At 43.9% G+C, this 19334-nt stretch overlaps 1 protein-coding gene across 1 annotated transcript in view; it reads left to right on the top strand.

Annotated features, from left to right (window-relative positions):
* The window catches only part of LOC137369572 (peroxidasin homolog), a 705658-nt gene that overhangs the window by 573751 nt on the left and 112573 nt on the right, over positions 1-19334 (top strand). Inside the window, exons 11-13 of the mRNA XM_068030861.1 lie at positions 1332-1448; positions 5528-5686; positions 17378-17490. Of these exons, the coding sequence (XP_067886962.1) occupies positions 1332-1448; positions 5528-5686; positions 17378-17490 (389 nt within the window). The remainder of the gene's footprint in view (positions 1-1331; positions 1449-5527; positions 5687-17377; positions 17491-19334) is intronic.

Below are 19334 nucleotides of genomic sequence, written 5' to 3'. Positions count from 1 at the left end.
TAGTGCATATGCCCAGGAGTTGTAGAGCTTCCTCCTCATATCTAGCCAGCATCTTGGTGTTTTTCTTTGTCTTTGGTTGTATGTTGCTTCTTCTTCACAAAGAACATGGAGATGTTGACAGGCAGCTGACTAATTTACTGTATTAATTTCTCCCACTTATATGTAGACATTCTATTGTGATAATTCTTCAGGTGCAGCAATCTTTTAGCAATCTCTTCAATTTTCACTCAGCACGACAAGAAATTTGAGGAGCCAGTGAAATGATGGGAGTGGGATGTGTGACCACAAATGAGTGGGGGCAGTGGGGTGTTTTGGTGAGCATACATTGTGTTTGGTAACAGTCTCATTCATCTCTTCTTATACTGAAATGGTGTGAAATTGAGTTTCCTATAAATTGAGTATCTATATGGATACTTAAGAATTCATTCACCTTGGCCAACCTGAAGAGATCATTAAAACATTTATGGCATTGACTAGCCGTTTGTGGGGTGGGTGAGGTGTCACTGCCTGCCTTAGCCACCTTCCTCCAAACTTCTTGAACCACTTTTACGAGGACCTCCTTTTCGGGGTATCAAAGGGCTTTTCTCCTCTTGCCCTTATTTCTGCCAACATGATCTCTGAAAGGGCTTTAGAAAATCGAGGCTTTGGTAATTGCAGACCCACTCAATATTGCTCCATCTTCTGCCTTTGGAATTGTTACTTGAGCTTTAATGAGTCTTGGAAATATTGTGCTCCTGGCTCTTTAAGTTGCAGTATGTTCTGCACTTTCCCTTCCTCTTAGTGGCAGAGAATCGTTCATGAGCAAGATTCCCACTCTAAACCTGGCCTGCATTTGATGTTAGCTCCCACCCCTCACAAGCAAAATGGGATGGTGGGATCATCTGAGCAGGCAGAAATCCTAACCTGATTGGTCTGAAAAATCTGGGCCTTACTCTCATACCAAATGCATTTAAGTGTATGATTTACCAGATAACACTGATTAAATTGGACAGATGAGCACACTACAAGTATGTTAATTAGCGTACTATTTGAAATGACTGTGCAATTGCAATATTATTCACAGCCAATTCCATTCACTTATATGGCTGTTAAGTCTGGAACAATAAAGTGATTCTGTTCAATCTTTAGGTATGCATTAATTTATCTGTGTACAGATTCTCTGCAGGGTTGGATAGCACGTCATGTTTTATTTATACTGCAATGCTTCATTAGATTTACATAAACCTAAAGAAGCATCGCAACATGCGAGTTTATCTTTATTTGATTTATTTTCTCCCCATTTATCTATTGATAGTATTCAGTGTTAATGATTATGTTTGTTTTACCTCCAGCTCCCCCTAGATTCACGGTCCTTCCAAAAGACCAGGAAGTCATTGAGGGGCGTACTGTAGATTTTGGCTGTGCAGCTGAAGGGAATCCAACTCCAGTCATTGCTTGGACCAAAGCAGGTATTTTACACAAAGTGGACCTTCACAATTTTTGTACATCACATTTTGGGTTGTATTATAATTGATTCGTAATAATGTCTTACACTTGAATTTTAGACTGTCTCATTTCAACTTAATAAACTATCTGCAAGTGTGTTCAAGAGTAATATCATTCAAATCAAATACTTGCTTCACGGACGACTTCTACCTTTTGTAAATTTTAACATTCAACATTTCAAAACTTCCTTCTCTTAAGGTTTTGATTATCATTCACAGATTATGTTCACACAAAAAAGTCTTGTAAAACTGATAAAACCTATTTTATTTAACTTCAGCACAAGCAATCTGAGAGCTTTGTTTTAAAGTTGAACTGAGTACAGAAGAGAGTGAAGATTGAAATTAAAGCATAAACTCAGGTCTTACATGGGGGCCTGGATGTAACTGGATGGGAAGAAAGCATTGCAAGAGGTCTGGAATAGAAGATGTTGTTCCATTGTCCTTGATTATTTCAAGATAGAGGAGAAAATTAAGTGCAGATGCAGAGGTAGTCTTAAAGATGCAAAGATTAACACAACTTGGTTCATATGGTGATAGGATGCATAATAAACTGAATAAAACAGAACAAGATTTTATTGGCACTAGTGCTGGTAATAGATAAGAAAATATTTTGAAAAAAAAATGAAATGCTCAGCAAAAGAAATATAAACTTGCTACATTTAAGTTGGAGCTCCATTCAGATGCATTTCGTGCTTCTTGAAGAAAATGGAATAAAGGAAAATATCAGGTGTGCAAAAATGTTGACTGTATAGTTGCCAAGTAACTTATAAAATGAGGCAGGAACCTGGATTTCCTTTTGCAACCCATTTATGGATATTAAACTGGGTTCTTACAGGTTACTGCCTCAAGTCCTCCACTAAAATATTTCACCTTAAGTACCCTTCTCAAGAATCCCATCCCCCTTTAAGACTTGCTAGGACCCAATCTGCTCCATGCAAATGGAGTTAAGATGGTGTGGCTAACTCCTTTGACCTACTTCTGTTAAATTATGCCCCAAACTCACTGCAAGTAATTTTTGCCATGATATAAGTAGCGGTAGGAGCTATAGGCAGGTATTCCTGAGTTGAGTAGCACATTGTGGAGGCCATTTTAAATGCTATTATGGCCAGCATATTGATCAGTTTTGCACTTTGTACATCCAGTTGCTAATTTAACTTATCTCTGCTCAAAAAACTGCTTTACATTGGGTATATGGATTTTTCCAATGGGAATACAGGCATTCTTATGAGAAGGAGGATATGAAAGAGGCTAGATTTGAAGCCCTTGGAATCAGACACGATAGAACATATCTCTTCCTTCCAGTCTCATACCCACTGACCAGACTCTACAGACCAAGAATGTTTTGCTTAGATTTTTCTGACCGTCAGTGCCTCAAAGGCTGTCATTACCCCCGAGGATTATTCGGAAAATGCATCAACTGCTGGCTAAAAACCCGCAGCTCATTTCCACCACGAGAATAGCACTGTCTGCACCCGTCACAGTCACCACTATCTTGAGTTTGTTTGGGGTTGGATTCTTCCAGGCAGCATTAGCTTGTCTAAGCCAGATAAGTCAGATAGCTGCTCTCCATTACACCGAGGAGGTCCTGATGCTTGAATGTTTTTGAGAAGGTCACTAATGTGGCGGGCAGGGGAGTGTCTAAGAATTTTGCTTATCCAGATAACATTTGATAAGGTTCTACACAAGAAATTATCATCAAAAAAATGAAGCCCATGGAATTGGGGAATAATACAAGCTGGTATCTGGTTGGGTGGTAGGAGACAGGGAGTAGAGATAAAGGGGTTGTACCCTGATTGGCAGGGCATGTTGTTCACCATGTATATCAATGATGTAGATGAAGGAATAGCGTGTTGTATATCACAGTTTGTAGATGACGCTAAGTTGGGATGCACAATAATTTGAGTAGATGCGATAAGGAAGTTATAAAAGGACATAGATAGATTAAGCGGGCACAACTATGGCAGATGTAGTTCCATATGGGTAAATGTAAGGCCATCCACATTGATTCCAAGAAAGATAAATCGGAATATTTTCTTAATGATGAGAAACTGGGAACTGTGGAGGTGAAAAGGGATTTAGGTGATAAACAGAAAATGCTGGAAATAGGTCTTGCAGCATCTGTGAAGAGAGAAATAGAGATAATGCTAGGAATTTTCCAAGCCCTTTGGGGATGAGCTGGGAGGCTGTAAGGCTGACAAAATGGCCGAGGATGGTTTTGGGAAGGGAGCCCAACGTCTTCCCGCCGCCATGCCTTATTGCCAGCAGAGGGAAAGTTGGCGGATCAACCACCTGCTGGATGGCCAACATAACCACTTAAGTGGTCAATTAAGGACCACTTCCCACCTCCACAGGCATCTTGCCCATGTCAGGAGGGCCCGCCGCCACATGGGGAGACGGCCCAGTGAAACCAGACGGCTTCCCAGTGGGCTCTGGTGGGGTGGGGGGGGGGTCCTCCTTTGTGGGGACTCCATGGCCCACGGAGGGGCTCCTGGTGGCAATGTCTGCCCCCGTGCATATGTCTCTGCTGCCATGCCAGGACACCATCCCACCCTCCTGATTCCCCAATCGCCGGGACTTCCCTGCCTGGCTCCAGCTTCCCCAGCAGTACTTATCTCTCTTCAAGGGCACCCCACCATTGAGGCACCCTCTCCTTGCAGCTGCAGCCTCAGCATTGGCCACCGTTAGCAGTGGCATTGCTGAGGCTGCTGAGCTGCTGGCCCTCTGATTGGGCTGGCAGCTGTTGGGGGTGGGCCACTGAAGCTGGGTCACCTCCTGCTTTTGGGCCCAGCAGCAGACTTCTGCCCTCTCCACAAAATTCAGTCCAACATTTCAGGTCAATGACTTTGCAACAAGAACTCTTTTTCTCTCATCAGATGCTGCCAGACCTACTGAGTATTTCCAGCATTTTCTGTTTTTATTTCAGCTTTCCAGCTTCTGCAGTATTTTGTTCTTTTTAAAAAGTGTTTGGATGTCCAGGTACATAAATCACTGAAAACTAGTACACAGATACTAAAAGTCATCAAAACCGATAATGGAATGTTGGCGTTTATCTCAGTGTCATCCTTCAATTGAAGGGACCCCATCTGGGGAACTGTGTTCAGTTATGGACACTGCAATTCAGGAAGGATATATTGGCCTTGAAAATAGTGCGAAGCAGATTTACCAGAATGAAGGGGTTAAGTTATGGCAGGTTGCATAAATTTGGCTTGTATTCCCTTGAGTATAGAAGGTTGAGGGATCATCTAATTGAAGTGTTAAAATGATAAAAGGATTCAATACAGTAGAAACAGCAAGGTTATTTTCTCTGCAAGGGGAATCCAGAACAAAAGAGCGCAATCCTAAAATTAAAGCTAGGCGATTCAGTGATGAAATCAGGAAGCACTTTTTCACATAAATGATAGCAGCAATCTGGAATTCTCTCCCTCAAAAGGCTGTAGATGCGAGGTCCATTGAAACTTTCAGGATTGCGGTTGCTAGATTATTAATTAGGTAAGCATATCAAAGGGTACAGATCAAAGGCAGGTAAATGGAGTTGAGTTATAAATCAGCCATGATCTAACTTAATGACAGAACAGGTGCAAGAAGCCTACTCTGTTCCTAAGTTCCTTTTGTGGAAGGCTGCACAATTCATACCTTTACTAACAGATGCAGACAACGAGGGAGAGCCATCTGCGGACTGGCTGGATTTCACAGTTGCAACGAACAATCAATAGAACATGTAGCACTCAAAATCCCACATAATAACTGCCTCAATTTTATAAATAGGAAAAGTTTCTACTCTACTAACATCCAGCAAGAGTGCAATGCTGATCATGTTATCCTGCACAGGAATGCCAAATCATTCACAATTATTTTGAACTTATTCTCCTCTTTGTAATCATCGTGATAATGAAAATGTTCTCAGCAATGATTATTATGGAGCAAAGACCCCGTAGCATCAATAGAAAAGAGCTTTACATTTATTGCTGTTTTAATGATTTATAATTACAACAATTTTTCTTTGCACTGACTGAAGGAATGTTTCACTGTTTCCTACTTTACAGGAGGTCAGCTCCCCAGTGACAGAAGACATGCAGTGTTACCCACAGGGACACTGAGAATTGTGGAAGTAGCCCCCCATGATCAGGGCCAATATGAATGCCAGGCTATTAGTGTCGTACAAGTTAAACTAGTTCCAGTGCAGCTAAAAGTACGGCCCAAAGGTACATTTATTTACAAATGATTTGTTATATTAACATTTGATGTTGTCACTTCTATTGCTACGACCAGGTGAGAAAGGTGTCTAGGGGTCCTTCTCAGCCTTCACCTCATCTTACTGTAACAGGATTTAATTTTTAAACACATTGTATTTTTAGCTCCCCTTTCGTGAATCGTTGTTCACTGCTTTCCAATTATAAGGTAAAGAAACGAGCACAAACAGGCTTTTTTAGGTTTAAAGAAGAAAGATTGAAATTTATTAAAACTTAATCTTAAACTCTAATTCGGTTGATGCCTACGGATACATGAGGTGCCCACACTAGCATGCATACGCGATGCACACATGCAAATAGAGACAGAAAAGAGCAGAAGAAAAGATAAAGTGGAAAAGTTTAAGGCAATATCTGAGGAGAGTTTTTTGTTACTGTGCTTCGAGCTCGCTGTAGAGTCCTTTCATTGAAGGTATGGTCTTGCTTTTTGTTGGGTCCCAGTATTCTTCATAAACCTTGTTCACTGCAGGAGACTTGTCTCTCTTGGGTCTTCAGTCGTTCTTTTAGTTCCATGAGAAAGAGATGGGAGCAGACAGGAGAGGCTGTTTTCAATCTAGGAGCCAAGAGCTTTCTGTCTTCAAACACTGTTTCTCCAATTTAAAACTCCCCAAGTTGGTCATCAGGTGGTCACGTGAGCGACTGGTTTGAGCAGGTCTCTTCTGTGCATTGCATGGGAGCAGGGGATAGCTCCATTGTTCCAGCACCATCTGCTAATATGCAAAAATGCCTTAAATAAAAGCAAGATACTGCAGATGCTGGAAATCTGAAAAAATAACAAAAAATGCTGGAAATACTCAGCAGGTCTGGCAGCATCTATGGAGACAGAAGCAGAGTTAATGTTTCAGAAGACTTGAAACGTTAACTCTGCTTCTCTCTCCACAGATGCTGCAAGATCTGCTGAGTATTTCCAGCTTTTTTTGTTTTTAATGCAAAAATGTCTTTCCGGCCGGGGTGGGGGTGGTGGGGTGGGGTGCAGGGGTGGCCTGGCAATTCCTTGTAACAGGCCTTCTCTTCTTCCCAGCAACAATTTGAAGTTTAATGTCCATGTGGCAAAATTAATGTGCCTCATTCTTGGCAGGTGGGGGCTTGCATGACACTATACAATGGCTGCACGTGTGTTAGGAAGTCACATTTGAGTGGTGTGAACAACATTAACTATTATCACAAATGTCCTGTGTGTTATAATCTTAAAAGAAAACCACTCACATTTTCTTATTGCAATTTATATATTTTCTGAGCTTTATTATTGGAGCATTACTGTCAATATTAGTTTTTTCCGGTACTTTAGGTGCCAAATTTACCTTGAAGTTCCACATTGGTAATACAAGCATAAAGTGTTTTCCATTAAAGCCTTCAAATTGCGAGACAATCTCACTTGACAGGAGTGCAAACCAGGAAATTGTGTTCAAGGGTCAGCACACTAGATTTTCAGACTCAGAATTTTCTACCCTTAATTTAAATGGATGGAAAATTAGGAGTATTACAAATTGGGTGTGCTGAGTTCCACAGTTCCTCAGATAAATTCTCATAAGACTGGTGCGGACTGCACACACGGCTGAAATTAATGCGGCTGTCGAAGACGGGTATGATGGCATGGCGGGATGAAGAATCACGTTGGAACCATCCGCCTGGAAATCTGGTGTCGTGACGTCAGTTCCAGGTTTTATCAGTGGCAGGAAAGCACCGTGGCAGCATTGCCACCCCAATGCAACGGGAAGCTATTTTAAATTGCTAAACTGCTGATTTACATGTACTTACATGTAATGAATTCCGATTTAATGATTGGTCCTTGATTTTGTGAATGGTCGGCAGCGCTCACGTGCCTTCGGGTTCATGACCGTTAAAGCTTGGTGACACTGAAGCAAGAGACCACATTGCTGTGATGGGTAGGCAGCCCTGAGCATTGCTGCACAGGGAAGAGGGGGATTCAGAGGCCATTGTGGGACTGTGTTGCTGCAGGCTCTGCAAGGGGGTCCAGGGTCTCGGGGGCTTTGCAAGGGGTCTGGGGTCTTGGGTGCTCCATGGATTGGGGGGTGCAGTATAGGGTTGAAAAACTGCTGTGTGATGTGTTTGGTCACTTACAGTGCCTGAACAGAGAGTGAGCCATGAGCAGGGTTGGACTCTGAGGTCCATAAGTAACTCTGCCGAGAAAATTGTCAGAACTTCAGTAACCAAGGCAAGATCATTTCTGCATCAACAGTGATCTGCAGGCCCACAGGTCACCTGGCATGGGTGTCATACACCCTCTATTTCTGGACCCCTGTGGCATGATACAGCACCTTCAATGGAGGGAGGGATAACAGGTGAAGCTCCGCGATGAGAGCAACACCAACCGGCCATGCCAAAAATGACCCAGCAGTGCCACAGAGTGTACCAAACTCAGATCAGCTATGTCCAGATGTCTGAGTGCCACTGTCAGCGAAGACAATGACTCTCCAAAGAAGCCAAGACTGACTTGTGCACCACGCTGCAGGATGAGTTGCGACCTCTGGGAATTAGGGGTTACCCTATGCCAGTGGCCCTGAAGATCACTGTTGCACTAAACTTCTACGCATCTGGATCTTTCCAGAGATCTACTGGGGACATGTGTGTGTCTCCCAGGCTGCAGGGCACTGCTGCATAAGAGGGCCAGTGACTATGTGCACTACCAGATCGATACTAATAGTTAGGACAAGAGGGCCATCTGGCTCGGGCCCATCTCTGGATTCCCCCAGGTGCCAGGTGTGATAGATTTCATGCATGTAGCCATCAAGGCTCCAACTGACTAGCCAGCCGCCTTCATCAGCAGGAAGGGTTTACATTCAATCAACGTTCAACTGGTCTGTGACCACCGAAAGCAATTCCTGCAGGTGTGTGCCTGCTTCCCAGGAAGCAGCCATGACACCTACATACTTTGACAGTCCTAGGTGCCACAGCTTTTCAGACCCCCCACTCATCTTCAGGGATGGACATGGGATACCCATTGAAGACATGGCTTCTTAAGCCTGTGAGGAACCCTCACAATGCAGCGGAGGAGAGCTACAACAATTGCCACAGTTCCACCCAAGCAACCAATGAGAAGGCCATTAGGCTGCTGAAGATGAGATTCCACTGCCTTGATTGATGTGGTGGAGCCCGGCAGTATGCCCCGGCAAGGGTCTCACATATCGTGACGGTCTGCTGTGCTCTGCATGAGCTAGCACTGCAGAGGGGGAGGCCTTACATGAGGAAGATATACCTTAGCAACTTCCATCCACAAATGAGGAGGACACAGAGCAGAGAGAGGAGAGAGTAATGGATGGTGAAGACCCTTCACAGGAGGCCAGGCAGGTTGAGCGACATGCAAAGGAGGCAAGAGGAACCTCATAATGTCCCGTTTCTAGCCACCTTGATGTCCATTCACAGAGAGTCAAATAAGCAATCACCTTAATGCATTAACTCTGTCACCTCCTTTCCATTTGTTTCCCCTGTCTTGACACTGCTTGCAATGCGCCCCTGGGAGACCATATTGTTAACAAGGGCTCTCATCACATTGGCATGTTAATGAGGGCTGTGATCACATTAGCATTGTTCTAAGGGGGAAGGGAAATTCAGCAGATCATAATTAAGGCACATGGCTTTCAGACAATGATGGCTAATGATTTGGACAAAAGAACTTTTGATTAATTACTACAGAACATATTAGAGACACCCGTGAGACTCAAAGTGTGGCAAGGTGGTCTTATTAATACATTTGCGGGTGCTCCTATACGGTGTGATCCCTGCAACAGCAGCTGGGATGGAGGCAGGCTGCTGGCCAGGCTGCCCCTTGGCCTGTGATGACTTTGGTGGGCACCCTCGGTGCCTGAAGCCTGGAAGGTCCTGGCTGTTTGAGAGTATCCTGGACTGGTGCAGGACTCTCATCAGATGTCGCGGCTGCTGGAGCTGAACTCATTGGTGGAGGGGCTAAGGAGCTGGTGGGCACACTCACAGCGCCCTGAGTGGGGCCCCAGATGTGGATGGCAGCCTCTCCTCTTCTCTTTGAAGGCTCACTTGAACCTCCTTGCCTACCCGAGAAGGACCAGAAGCAGGAATAGTTTCCAGCTTCCTGTTCCTTAACTCACCTTGCCAAAGTTGCTTTGAGCTCAAGGTGTGCAGGTCTGTGCAAATCTGTGGGATCTGGCTCTCCATGAGGGTTGCCAACCTCTCGATGGAGGAAACCATGCGCTCACATGCCTGAGATGTGGCAGCACTCATGGCATGAGTCGACTCCTCCATCATTCGCTCATGGCTGTGCATGGCCTCTGGCACATCCGCCATATGTTACCTCACCTCTCTCTGCAACTCCAGCATGCCCTGTGCTGGCGACACCAGAGGCTCGTCATCAGCCTGGGGCTCAGCATTAGCTTGGCCACCTGACTGTCAGAGGCTGCAGCTATCTCAGCCTCAGCCAGCTGCTCGGGTGCATGTGTGGTGCTTTCACCAGCTTGTGACCCTGATTCTAATGCTAAGCAAATATCCACCGAGGTGAAAGTATTTGCACTGGTGAAAGGTGCAGGATAGTCATGGAGTGGTGCATCCTCTGAGTGCTCCTCCTTCTCAGAGGTTGGCAACTGTTCCCCTTCAGCTGTGGTCACCTGCATAAGAAAACGCAAACATGTGTGGGTTAGGCTTTGCAGATCTCGTCATGTCAACCATGCATGATGTGGGTCTCCAACATTAATGCGCATGCTGATGGGAGCCAATCCTCATGGTCTAGCGCAGGGACTCCAGTCTCCCCATCCGATATAGCACAGCCGCCCTGGGTGCCTGGCAGCTTCAATGCCTCTTCCTCAGCGGAGGTGAGTGGACACAGATTGAACTCCTCCACTAGTCCAGGCCATCACCCTCTTGTTATGGGCCCTCTTGTCCTGCAAAAGGAAAGATGGAGATAGTAGAGAATAACAGAGAGATCAACATGACAGTCCTGCTAATGTCAGCTTCTCATTCCATACAGGGGGATCTGATATATATCATGCTGACACTCACTGTTAGGGGAGTTTATGAGGATGAGCTATGAAGAAAGGTGGCCTGTGGCCAAGATGCAGCCATGCATCCATCAGGATGAGATAATACCCTAGCCCCTCAGCTATCACTGTTGCAGTGATATCCTCCCCATGTTGCGCACCCTCCCGCGTAGTCACATGCACTCCCCAAAAAAGAGAGTGGCATGGAGTACTCACCTTGCCCTTGACCCACTTCCTGCACAGGACCCATTTCTGGTCTGTGACCTCACAGCTGCTGACCTCCACAGTGATCTCCACCCAGGCTTGCTTTGCCAGGCGGGAGGACCTCTTCTTGCCATCACTGGGGAAGAGAACTTCTCACCTCTCCCTTGCAGCTTGGAGGCGAATCTGTAGGGAGGCATCACTGAACCCTGGGGCCACCTGGTGACTCGTCTCAGGCAACGTCTTCTTCTCTCCTCGGGGGGTTGGGAGTTCCATAAATGAGCTCAGTAAGATTTTCAGCAGTACACTGAAAGCTCTCAGTGACTCTATGACAGGAGTGAATGCAGGGCTGGTAGTCCTTTAAATATGGCACCAGCACCTGCTCTGGAGTCATGTGATCCTGTGATCACTGGTTCACCTCCTACCACCCGCCATGTGATTGGACAGGACCATTGCCTCCAGAATGCAAAATGGCAGGTCACCACGTGAATGCAGTGGACTGGCCGCCCGCATCCCATTCTGGAACAATGCCCATTTCCGGGCCTGCTGCTGTTACCAGCAGCAGGCTCACAAAATTCAGCCCACATTGTGGGGTGGTGTCAATGGGTTATACTTGGTGGGCTGCTGTCCTCTCCCATGTTGCTTCATTCTCCTGTCCCAGATACACTACTGTTGCAAGTCCTCCTCCATTATGATGGCATTGAGCAGTGTGCCCACAGAGAAAGCTATCTCTTGTGCAAAGAGAATGGGAGGTTAGCAAGAGCAAACAGCAATCCACATAGGATTGTGAGTCAGAGATCCAGCAGATTTCAACTGATGAGCTTCATTTGGAATTGCGCCAGTCAACTGTTCAGCCGATTCTGTCAGAAAACAACAGCTGCCCAAAAAGGCGGGCATCCATTAGCACTGGACGAAGTCCCACTGCAGCAAGGTAAGTTTGGGAAGGCTTTGTTTTCCGGTTCTTATTGGGATGGGTTGGGTGGGATGGTGGGAACAGAGGCCTAGACTTTGTTAGTAAATAAAAACTTGGGAAAAGTTTTTGAACTTACCCAATTGGGTCTAATTGGTCTTCCTGTAGGAGCTGGTTAAAATTTAATTGGGTCCCATGCATGTCATGGTGTTAAAATTGTAGATTGATGCACAATTGGATCTTGGCTCCAATTTAGAGGGGCAGCCTCTAAGGACCATTGATTTAACTGCTAAGTGCTTGATGAAACCATGCATGCTGCAGACCTGCACAATCGAATTTTGCAAAGGGCCTAACACCTGTTTCAGCTGTGTGCCCTGGATGTTTGGGGAGGAACCTTAAATATAGTTCGAGTGTGGAATGGACACATGCACATTGCCTACCATTGTTGGACTCTTCGATGCTGATTTATGCCTGTAAAATGGGCACAACCCAACTCAATTTCTAGGCCTTGATAACTTAAGGTCCAAAGGGAAGGCAAGAACTTTGCACGTAGCCCTTCATGATCAGGGCCAATATCAAGATTTTGTTCTTGGCTCAGCTCTTTTCACCTGGTGATTTTCTCTCATAGGATCCTACACATAGCTGCATTTTGTTTAAAACTGGCCTAACTCTCTCACTATAAATTCTGTGGCTAACTCCTGCACTGTCCAGTGCTGCGATGCTGTCCTCGTCACAGATCAATCAATGTGAGTCCAGGATGTTGGAATCATCAGCAGTGTAATTTTATCTATGCCTGCTGTCATGTTCATGCAATACAAACTTATGAAATATAAATATGAATTTATGAAGTATAAACCCGAAATGGACACTTTCCTGTAAAAAAAAAAGTTGAGAGGTCAGGTGACCTTTTCTTTCCTGCCAATATACATGGAACTGCAAGAACCCCGAGCTAATTGGCATGTCGGGACATATCTTTGAGAAGTCATTAAAATGCAAATGACCCTTCCTGTGGTAATGGCTGCATTTATCCAACTAATTAAAAAAACTGGGTTCAAAAGGGCAGCACAGTAGCACAGTAGGGCAGCACAGTGGCGCAGTGGTTAGCACCGCAGCCTCACAGCTCCAGCGACCCGGGTTCAATTCTGGGTACTGCCTGTGTGGAGTTTGCAAGTTCTCCCTGTGACCGTGTGGGTTTTCGCTGGGTGCTCCGGTTTCCTCCCACAGCCAAAGACTTGCAGGTTGATAGGTAAATTGGCCATTATAAATTGCCCCTAGTATAGCTAGGGGAATTGTGGGGATGTGGTAGGAATATGCGATTGGTGTAGGATTAGTATAAATGGGTGGTTGATGGTCGCACAAACTCGGTGGGCCGAAGGGCCTGTTTCAGTGCTGTATCTCTAAATAAATAAAATACAGCTGAAGACTCTTCGACTCCAAACTTGAAATCCAGAAAATGGATCTGAAAAGCTCTATTTTATCAGGATGGTATGTGGATGAGTGATACCCAGACTCCACTGTATGGTTATGGCCTACCATCAGAAACTATTTATGAGGACAATGACAAGAGATGCTCTGGTCACATGGCAGAAACTAGGTTTCTGATAAAGGGTTTTAATAAGGCACATTTTGGACAGATAGAGGCAGAAAAACATCTATGCCAGCGAGCAGAAAAGACCACCAGCTTTAAGCCACATGTGGGCAGAGACTTGAGTTGATCCTGAACTCTCAGTTGTGGAACTGTACTAGGACTTCACCATTTAAACTTGACTAGATGGTTGGTCGGCACAGACTCGGTGGGCCGAAGGGCCTGTTTCAGTGCTGTATCTCTAAATAAAAATAAATAGAGTAGAGCAAGAAAAATCTGCAATTGTGAACATAAAACAACAGCGAATCTGTGCTTCTAACCCTCCAGAGCTTTTCTTCAGTGGATAAAAAAGGATTTCAGGCCTGCATCATTTCAAGACTTCACCCTGGGGAAAAACAAGTGTAACAGAGAACTCTTGAAATCACAAAGCCTAATCACATGCTACTTTTATAATCGCCATCTTTTCTTGAGTGTATGCATAGCTGTATGAGTGTGAGAATGGGTGTAGTTGTGTATATATTCGGGTATTTAACAAAAAACATTTATCTTTCTTTTAAAACTTATGAGAAAACCTGTCATTTGTCTGTTCCTGACGATAAATGCACTCAGGAGCTAAAAAAGTTATTAAACACGCTGTCTTCGGTCAGTCAAGAGGTGAAAGGCGGGAGCCATCCCTATCATCTCTCCCCTGTCCATAACACTGTTCAAATGTCATAGACCCAGGATCATAAAAGTCAGATCATTTTTCAAGAGCTCAGAAATTAGAGAGTGAGGGAACGACTAGCACTAGTGAGCGAGGCGGGGGAAAACCTCAGAAGTTATAGCCGAGAAGGCAGGTGTGCTTTATGTACAGTGCAGGTAAATGCAGAATTCTGCTGCCAGTGGAGAATGGCTAGAGTATTCAAAGTAAATATAGTCATAAAATTACTTTGGCATTTTGAGGATTTATATTAATGTCATGGTTTGATGTCATTAAAATAAAATTCTGTACAATTTTATTCAAGAATCCAGGCCAATACTTTAATATCAAGATATTCAATATATTGAAGTTGAATATATCAAAATATACGGTAATATGTACTAGGTGGGATCTTCCACTGTAACATTTATCGGGTACAATAGCACTGTAGTCAGATCATGTGATCTATTTGTGGGGACTTGTTGCTTGCAGATATAATAAAAATAGTCCATTGTGTCAAGGATATAATGCAATTTGAAAGTGGCGATAATGTTGACAAATGCTTGTTCTTAGTGTTTTTTCAAGCTCTGTATCATGCTGCAGCTTACATGTAAACCTATACATAATATCCTTTGCTTAACAGAAATTAAAAAAACTGTATTTACAACTTAATCATTCCCTCTGTGTTCGAGTATTTAATATTCCTATGTATCTGAGGAAGGATGTTCTTGCTATAGAGGGAGTGCAGCGAAGGTTTACCAGACTGATTCTTGGGATGGTGGGACTGGCGTATGAGGAGAGATTGAGTCAGTTAGGATTACATTCGCTGGAGTTCAGAAGAGTGAGGGGGGATCTCATAGAAACCTATAAAATTCTAATAGGACTTGACAGGGTAGATGCAGGAAGGATGTTCCTGATGGTGGGGGAGTCCAGAACCAGGGGTCATAGTCTAAGGATACGGGATAAACCTTTCAGGACTGAGATGAGGAGAAATTTCTTCACCCAGAGAGTAGTGAGCCTGTGGAATTTGCTATCACAGAAAGCAGTTGAGGCCAAAACATTGTATGTTTTCAAGAAGGAGTTAGATATAGCTCTTGGGTCTAAAGGGATCAAAGGGTATGGGGCGAAAGCAGGAACAGGTTACTGAGTTGGATGATCAGCCATGATCATAATGAATGGCGGAGCAGGCTCGAAGGGCCGAATGGCCTACTCCTGCTCCTGTTTTCTATGTCTATGTTTCTATGTATAATTCAGGGTATTATGATATTTCTATTTCCATCTATTAAGGATTCCAAATCCCCTAAAGTTTCAGACGATAACAACTTTGACAATCTCATGATAAAAATCAATTAAAAATGAAATCAGTTATATTCTGCATATGAAGACTGTGATTGTAGGTTACTTATGCAAAACGTTGGTGTCCTGTCAAATTCCCAACCGTCCTGTTGTTGAATGCTTGGACCTGATCTTGAATTGAATCATTAATTTTGTTGTCTTTTGGCAAAAGACTAATTTGAAACAGGTCCATATGGCCTCATATGTTTCATTTACAATTACGATTACAAGAATTGCTGGAATATAATAAATGTCTATAAAGGAACAGGAATGTGCCTGGGACTTGTGTTTCAAGAAATTGCCCTGACTAACACAAACATTAACAAAAGATACTTTTTTGATTACTTATGACACAGTTGGCCTTTTAAGGGGTCTTCATGGAAAAAGTGCTTGCCAAACTTTTTTATATTTGTTGAAAAAAGTAAGAATAACTGTGAATCATTCTTGTTATGTGATATCATTGGAAAGAGATGTAATGATGCACTTCATTATTGATTTGAAATAATGCATTGTGCGGTTGTAAGCAAATTGAAAAAGATTTGGCAAACAAGGTTTTTAAATGTGGATTTATTTTGGAAGGCAGCGGTGGGGGGAGCGGGCAATTGGTTTTCTTACACTTCAGATATATGTGGAAGCAAGTGACTTTTTATGGTGTCGTTAAATCAATGTGTGGACCACGTGGTGAAATCAAGAAGGTTCCAAGTTCTTCCTTCATCTGTGTAGAGTTAGAGAAAGTATTTGCATTTATTCAGCACCTTTCACAATCTCATGGTGGTCGAATATGCTTTACAGCCAATGAAGTGCTCTGAAATGTGGTCACTGTTGTAATGTGAGAAACACAGCAGCCAATTTTCACACAGCAAGCTCCCACAAACAGCAATGTGATAAATGAGCAGATAATCTGTTTTTAGTGATGTCGATTGAGGGATAATCATTGGCCAGGACACTGGGGAGAACTCTCCTGCGCTTCTTCAGAATAGTGTCTTGGGATTGTTTACATCAACCTCAGAGGGCAAACATGGCCTCGGTTTAACATCTCATCCAAAAGATACCGATTAATATGTTACTGAATTTGAAATTTATGTGGTCTTCATGCCTCAAATGAAATTTTAAATGGTTGCCAGATTTTGAGGTTTTTTTTCAATCTAATTGGGCCAATGGGAATTTCTGATTAGTTTAGATTATATACAAAGAACAGTACAGCACAGGAACAGGCCGTTCGGCCCTCCAAGCCTGCGCCGATCTTGATGCCTGCCTAAACTAAAACCTTCTGCACTTCCAGGGACCATATCCCCCTATTCCCATCCTATTCATGTATTTGTCAAGATGCCTCTTAAACGTCGCTATCGTACCTGCTTCCACCACCTCCCTCGGCAGCAAGTTCCAGGCACTCACCACCCTCTGTGGTATAATTACAGTGTGTATAATTAAACAATCTCTTTGGGGCAATAGAGTTGGCATTGCAATTGATCTGAGCAAGTAAGAGAAGGGAAAAGGAATCGGGGTTCTCACTCCTGATTATTATTCAGTGACCCTTGCTGGTAAATGCACATTTGTAGCAGTCAGGTGATGACTGGATCAGGATTGGCTGTGATATCCCATATTCATTAATATTGTCCATGCTGACACTTGAACAAGGTACTGAAGGGTGGTCACTGCCCATGAATATGTACCACCTCATGAATCACTGGCTTCAGAAGAGGAATGTCAAAAAAGAGGGCAAAAAGAATTGGATGAATCAGAATCTGTTCAAAAATAACATTGATGGTTATGGGGATAATTGTAGAGAGATAAACAAATAGTTCATCAAACATGACAGCTCCTACCTTTCAGGAATCAAGAAATTGTCATTTACAAAAATCAAATACCCAGGGTGAACTGTGAAATGTAGGGATAACTAGATTAATGCTATATCTGTAACAACAGCATAAAAATCTTGTCTGAAGTTCTAACTATTATCAATTGTACTCAGTGATACCAGTGTTTACTGATGTACCACGGGATATCACCGCAGAAGTTGGTCAAGATGTAGCGATATCCTGCAGTGCTCAGGGAGAACCACATCCCACAATCACCTGGACTAAGGTAAGGGGCGGGTGGGGGAAATAAAGGCAAATAAATATATTCTGACTATCGGAAGAATAGAATCTTTTCTGAACTTTTAAACTAAAGAATACCATTTGTATAAAAACACTGTAATCTTCAACTTCGGTCAAAGTGTAAAAGAGGCAAATTCAGATCAATTGCCTCCTCCAAGACTTTGAATAATATTTTTGAACTAATCACTATGAAATATGACCAATGGCCCAAGTTGTCTTTCCATCTAATTTTCAATTCTGTCCTCCTTGTAGGGATGGATCTGACCGCAGCTCAAGATTTTCTTGAGTGACATGGATTAAACTGCAAACTTATCAGATTGTCACATTGGTAATCATAAGCAGCAACACACTCACTAACCATGTTACTTTCAATCAACAAAATTCTTCTTCACTATACAACTTGAAAGCCACATCTTGCAAAAATTTAGACCCAGATTTTGCCGAGGCAGCAGGGGTCCCGCCACCTGGGCCAGAAGCGGAGGGGCGACCACACTTTGGCGGGCAGCAGGACCCGGGGCCGCATTATATGGGCAGCAGCCAATTAAATGGCTGTTGCCAGGCCCGCCCCAAGAACTGCCACCCCAATCAGATGGCTGGCAGCTCAGCTGCCTCAGCAGTGCCACTGAGAGCACGGGGGACACTGGAGCCAGTCAGGCAGGCCCGGCGAGTGGGGACAGTGGGGTCACTGAGGGTGCCGATGCCATGGGGTGGCCGTTACTGCCCGGGGGCCCTTCTGTAGGCCAAAGAGTGCCCAAAGAGGAGTACCCCTACCCCCAGAGCCCACTGGGGGCCGCTAGCTTTTACCGGGCAGTCTCCCCACACAGTGGAACGTAAAGTGCCAGTGCAGACAGGAAGAGGACTGTCTGTGGCTCAATAGGGTTCCGGGCAGGCAGCCTGTCTGCCACCTTTCCCGTCACTGACCAGCCTTTCTGCCTCCGAGCCCAACCCCAAAGGTCGCATAAAATTTAGGCCTGAAAATAAGTTTATTTTGGTGAACACTTTGAAAGACTCATAGTCCCTCACTATCTGTAATTCTTCAAACATTCAGTATAAAAATTCCTTACAGGATCACTGTTATATTTTGAAGATCTTTATTTCTCTTGCTTTAGATTTTGTGGATTTTGCATTTTAGGTCACTCTCAAAGGTAATACTCAACTTCCTATGACTTTGAGAGTCCTCTTCACTAACCTTAATATTTAAATAAGCTTTCAGTAGCATGCCATCAGAATAACAATCAGAATTTCCTGTACTTTGTGCCTGAGAATAAGTGTTCCCTAGATGCATTCTACAGGAAAGTCGGCCCCATATGATCTTGTATCTAGTGCGCATCTATCCCACACCAGATTTCATAGTTCAAAGTTCAAAAGTATTCATAAAAGGAAAGGCATGCAACTTTGTTTTGGCTTTAACCCAGAAATTTACAAGTGCTTGACAGTTTGCACGCTTCCCCTCCCAAAGATCAATTAAACTTTGATTGACTTCAGGTCCCATTTAGATACTTCCCCACAGGAAGTATCTGAGTACTGGCCTTAAAGAGACAGGCTAGTTTAGTAATTAATCACAACCATGCTTCAGACTTAAATCACCCATGAACAATACCATGAAAGATCTGCTAGTACTTGAAGAGAATCTTGGGAATAGGCTGAATTTTCCTTTTGGCAGTTTCCCTGCAGATAAGGGTCAGGTTGGGACATGCATCTGCCAATACAATCTGGCCATGTCACACAGCCATTTTCCTGTGCCTGGGATGATTATCTATGCAGGGTGGGATCTTTATTGCCAAGAGGAAGCTCACTGCTGTCAGAAAGCAAAATTCTGCACTACTGCAG

Source organism: Heterodontus francisci, chromosome 5 (genome assembly GCF_036365525.1).
Source record: "Heterodontus francisci isolate sHetFra1 chromosome 5, sHetFra1.hap1, whole genome shotgun sequence".
NCBI lineage: Eukaryota > Metazoa > Chordata > Chondrichthyes > Heterodontiformes > Heterodontidae > Heterodontus > Heterodontus francisci.
Note: the sequence above shows the minus strand (reverse complement) of the source record. Positions and strands in the feature narration are given on the sequence as shown.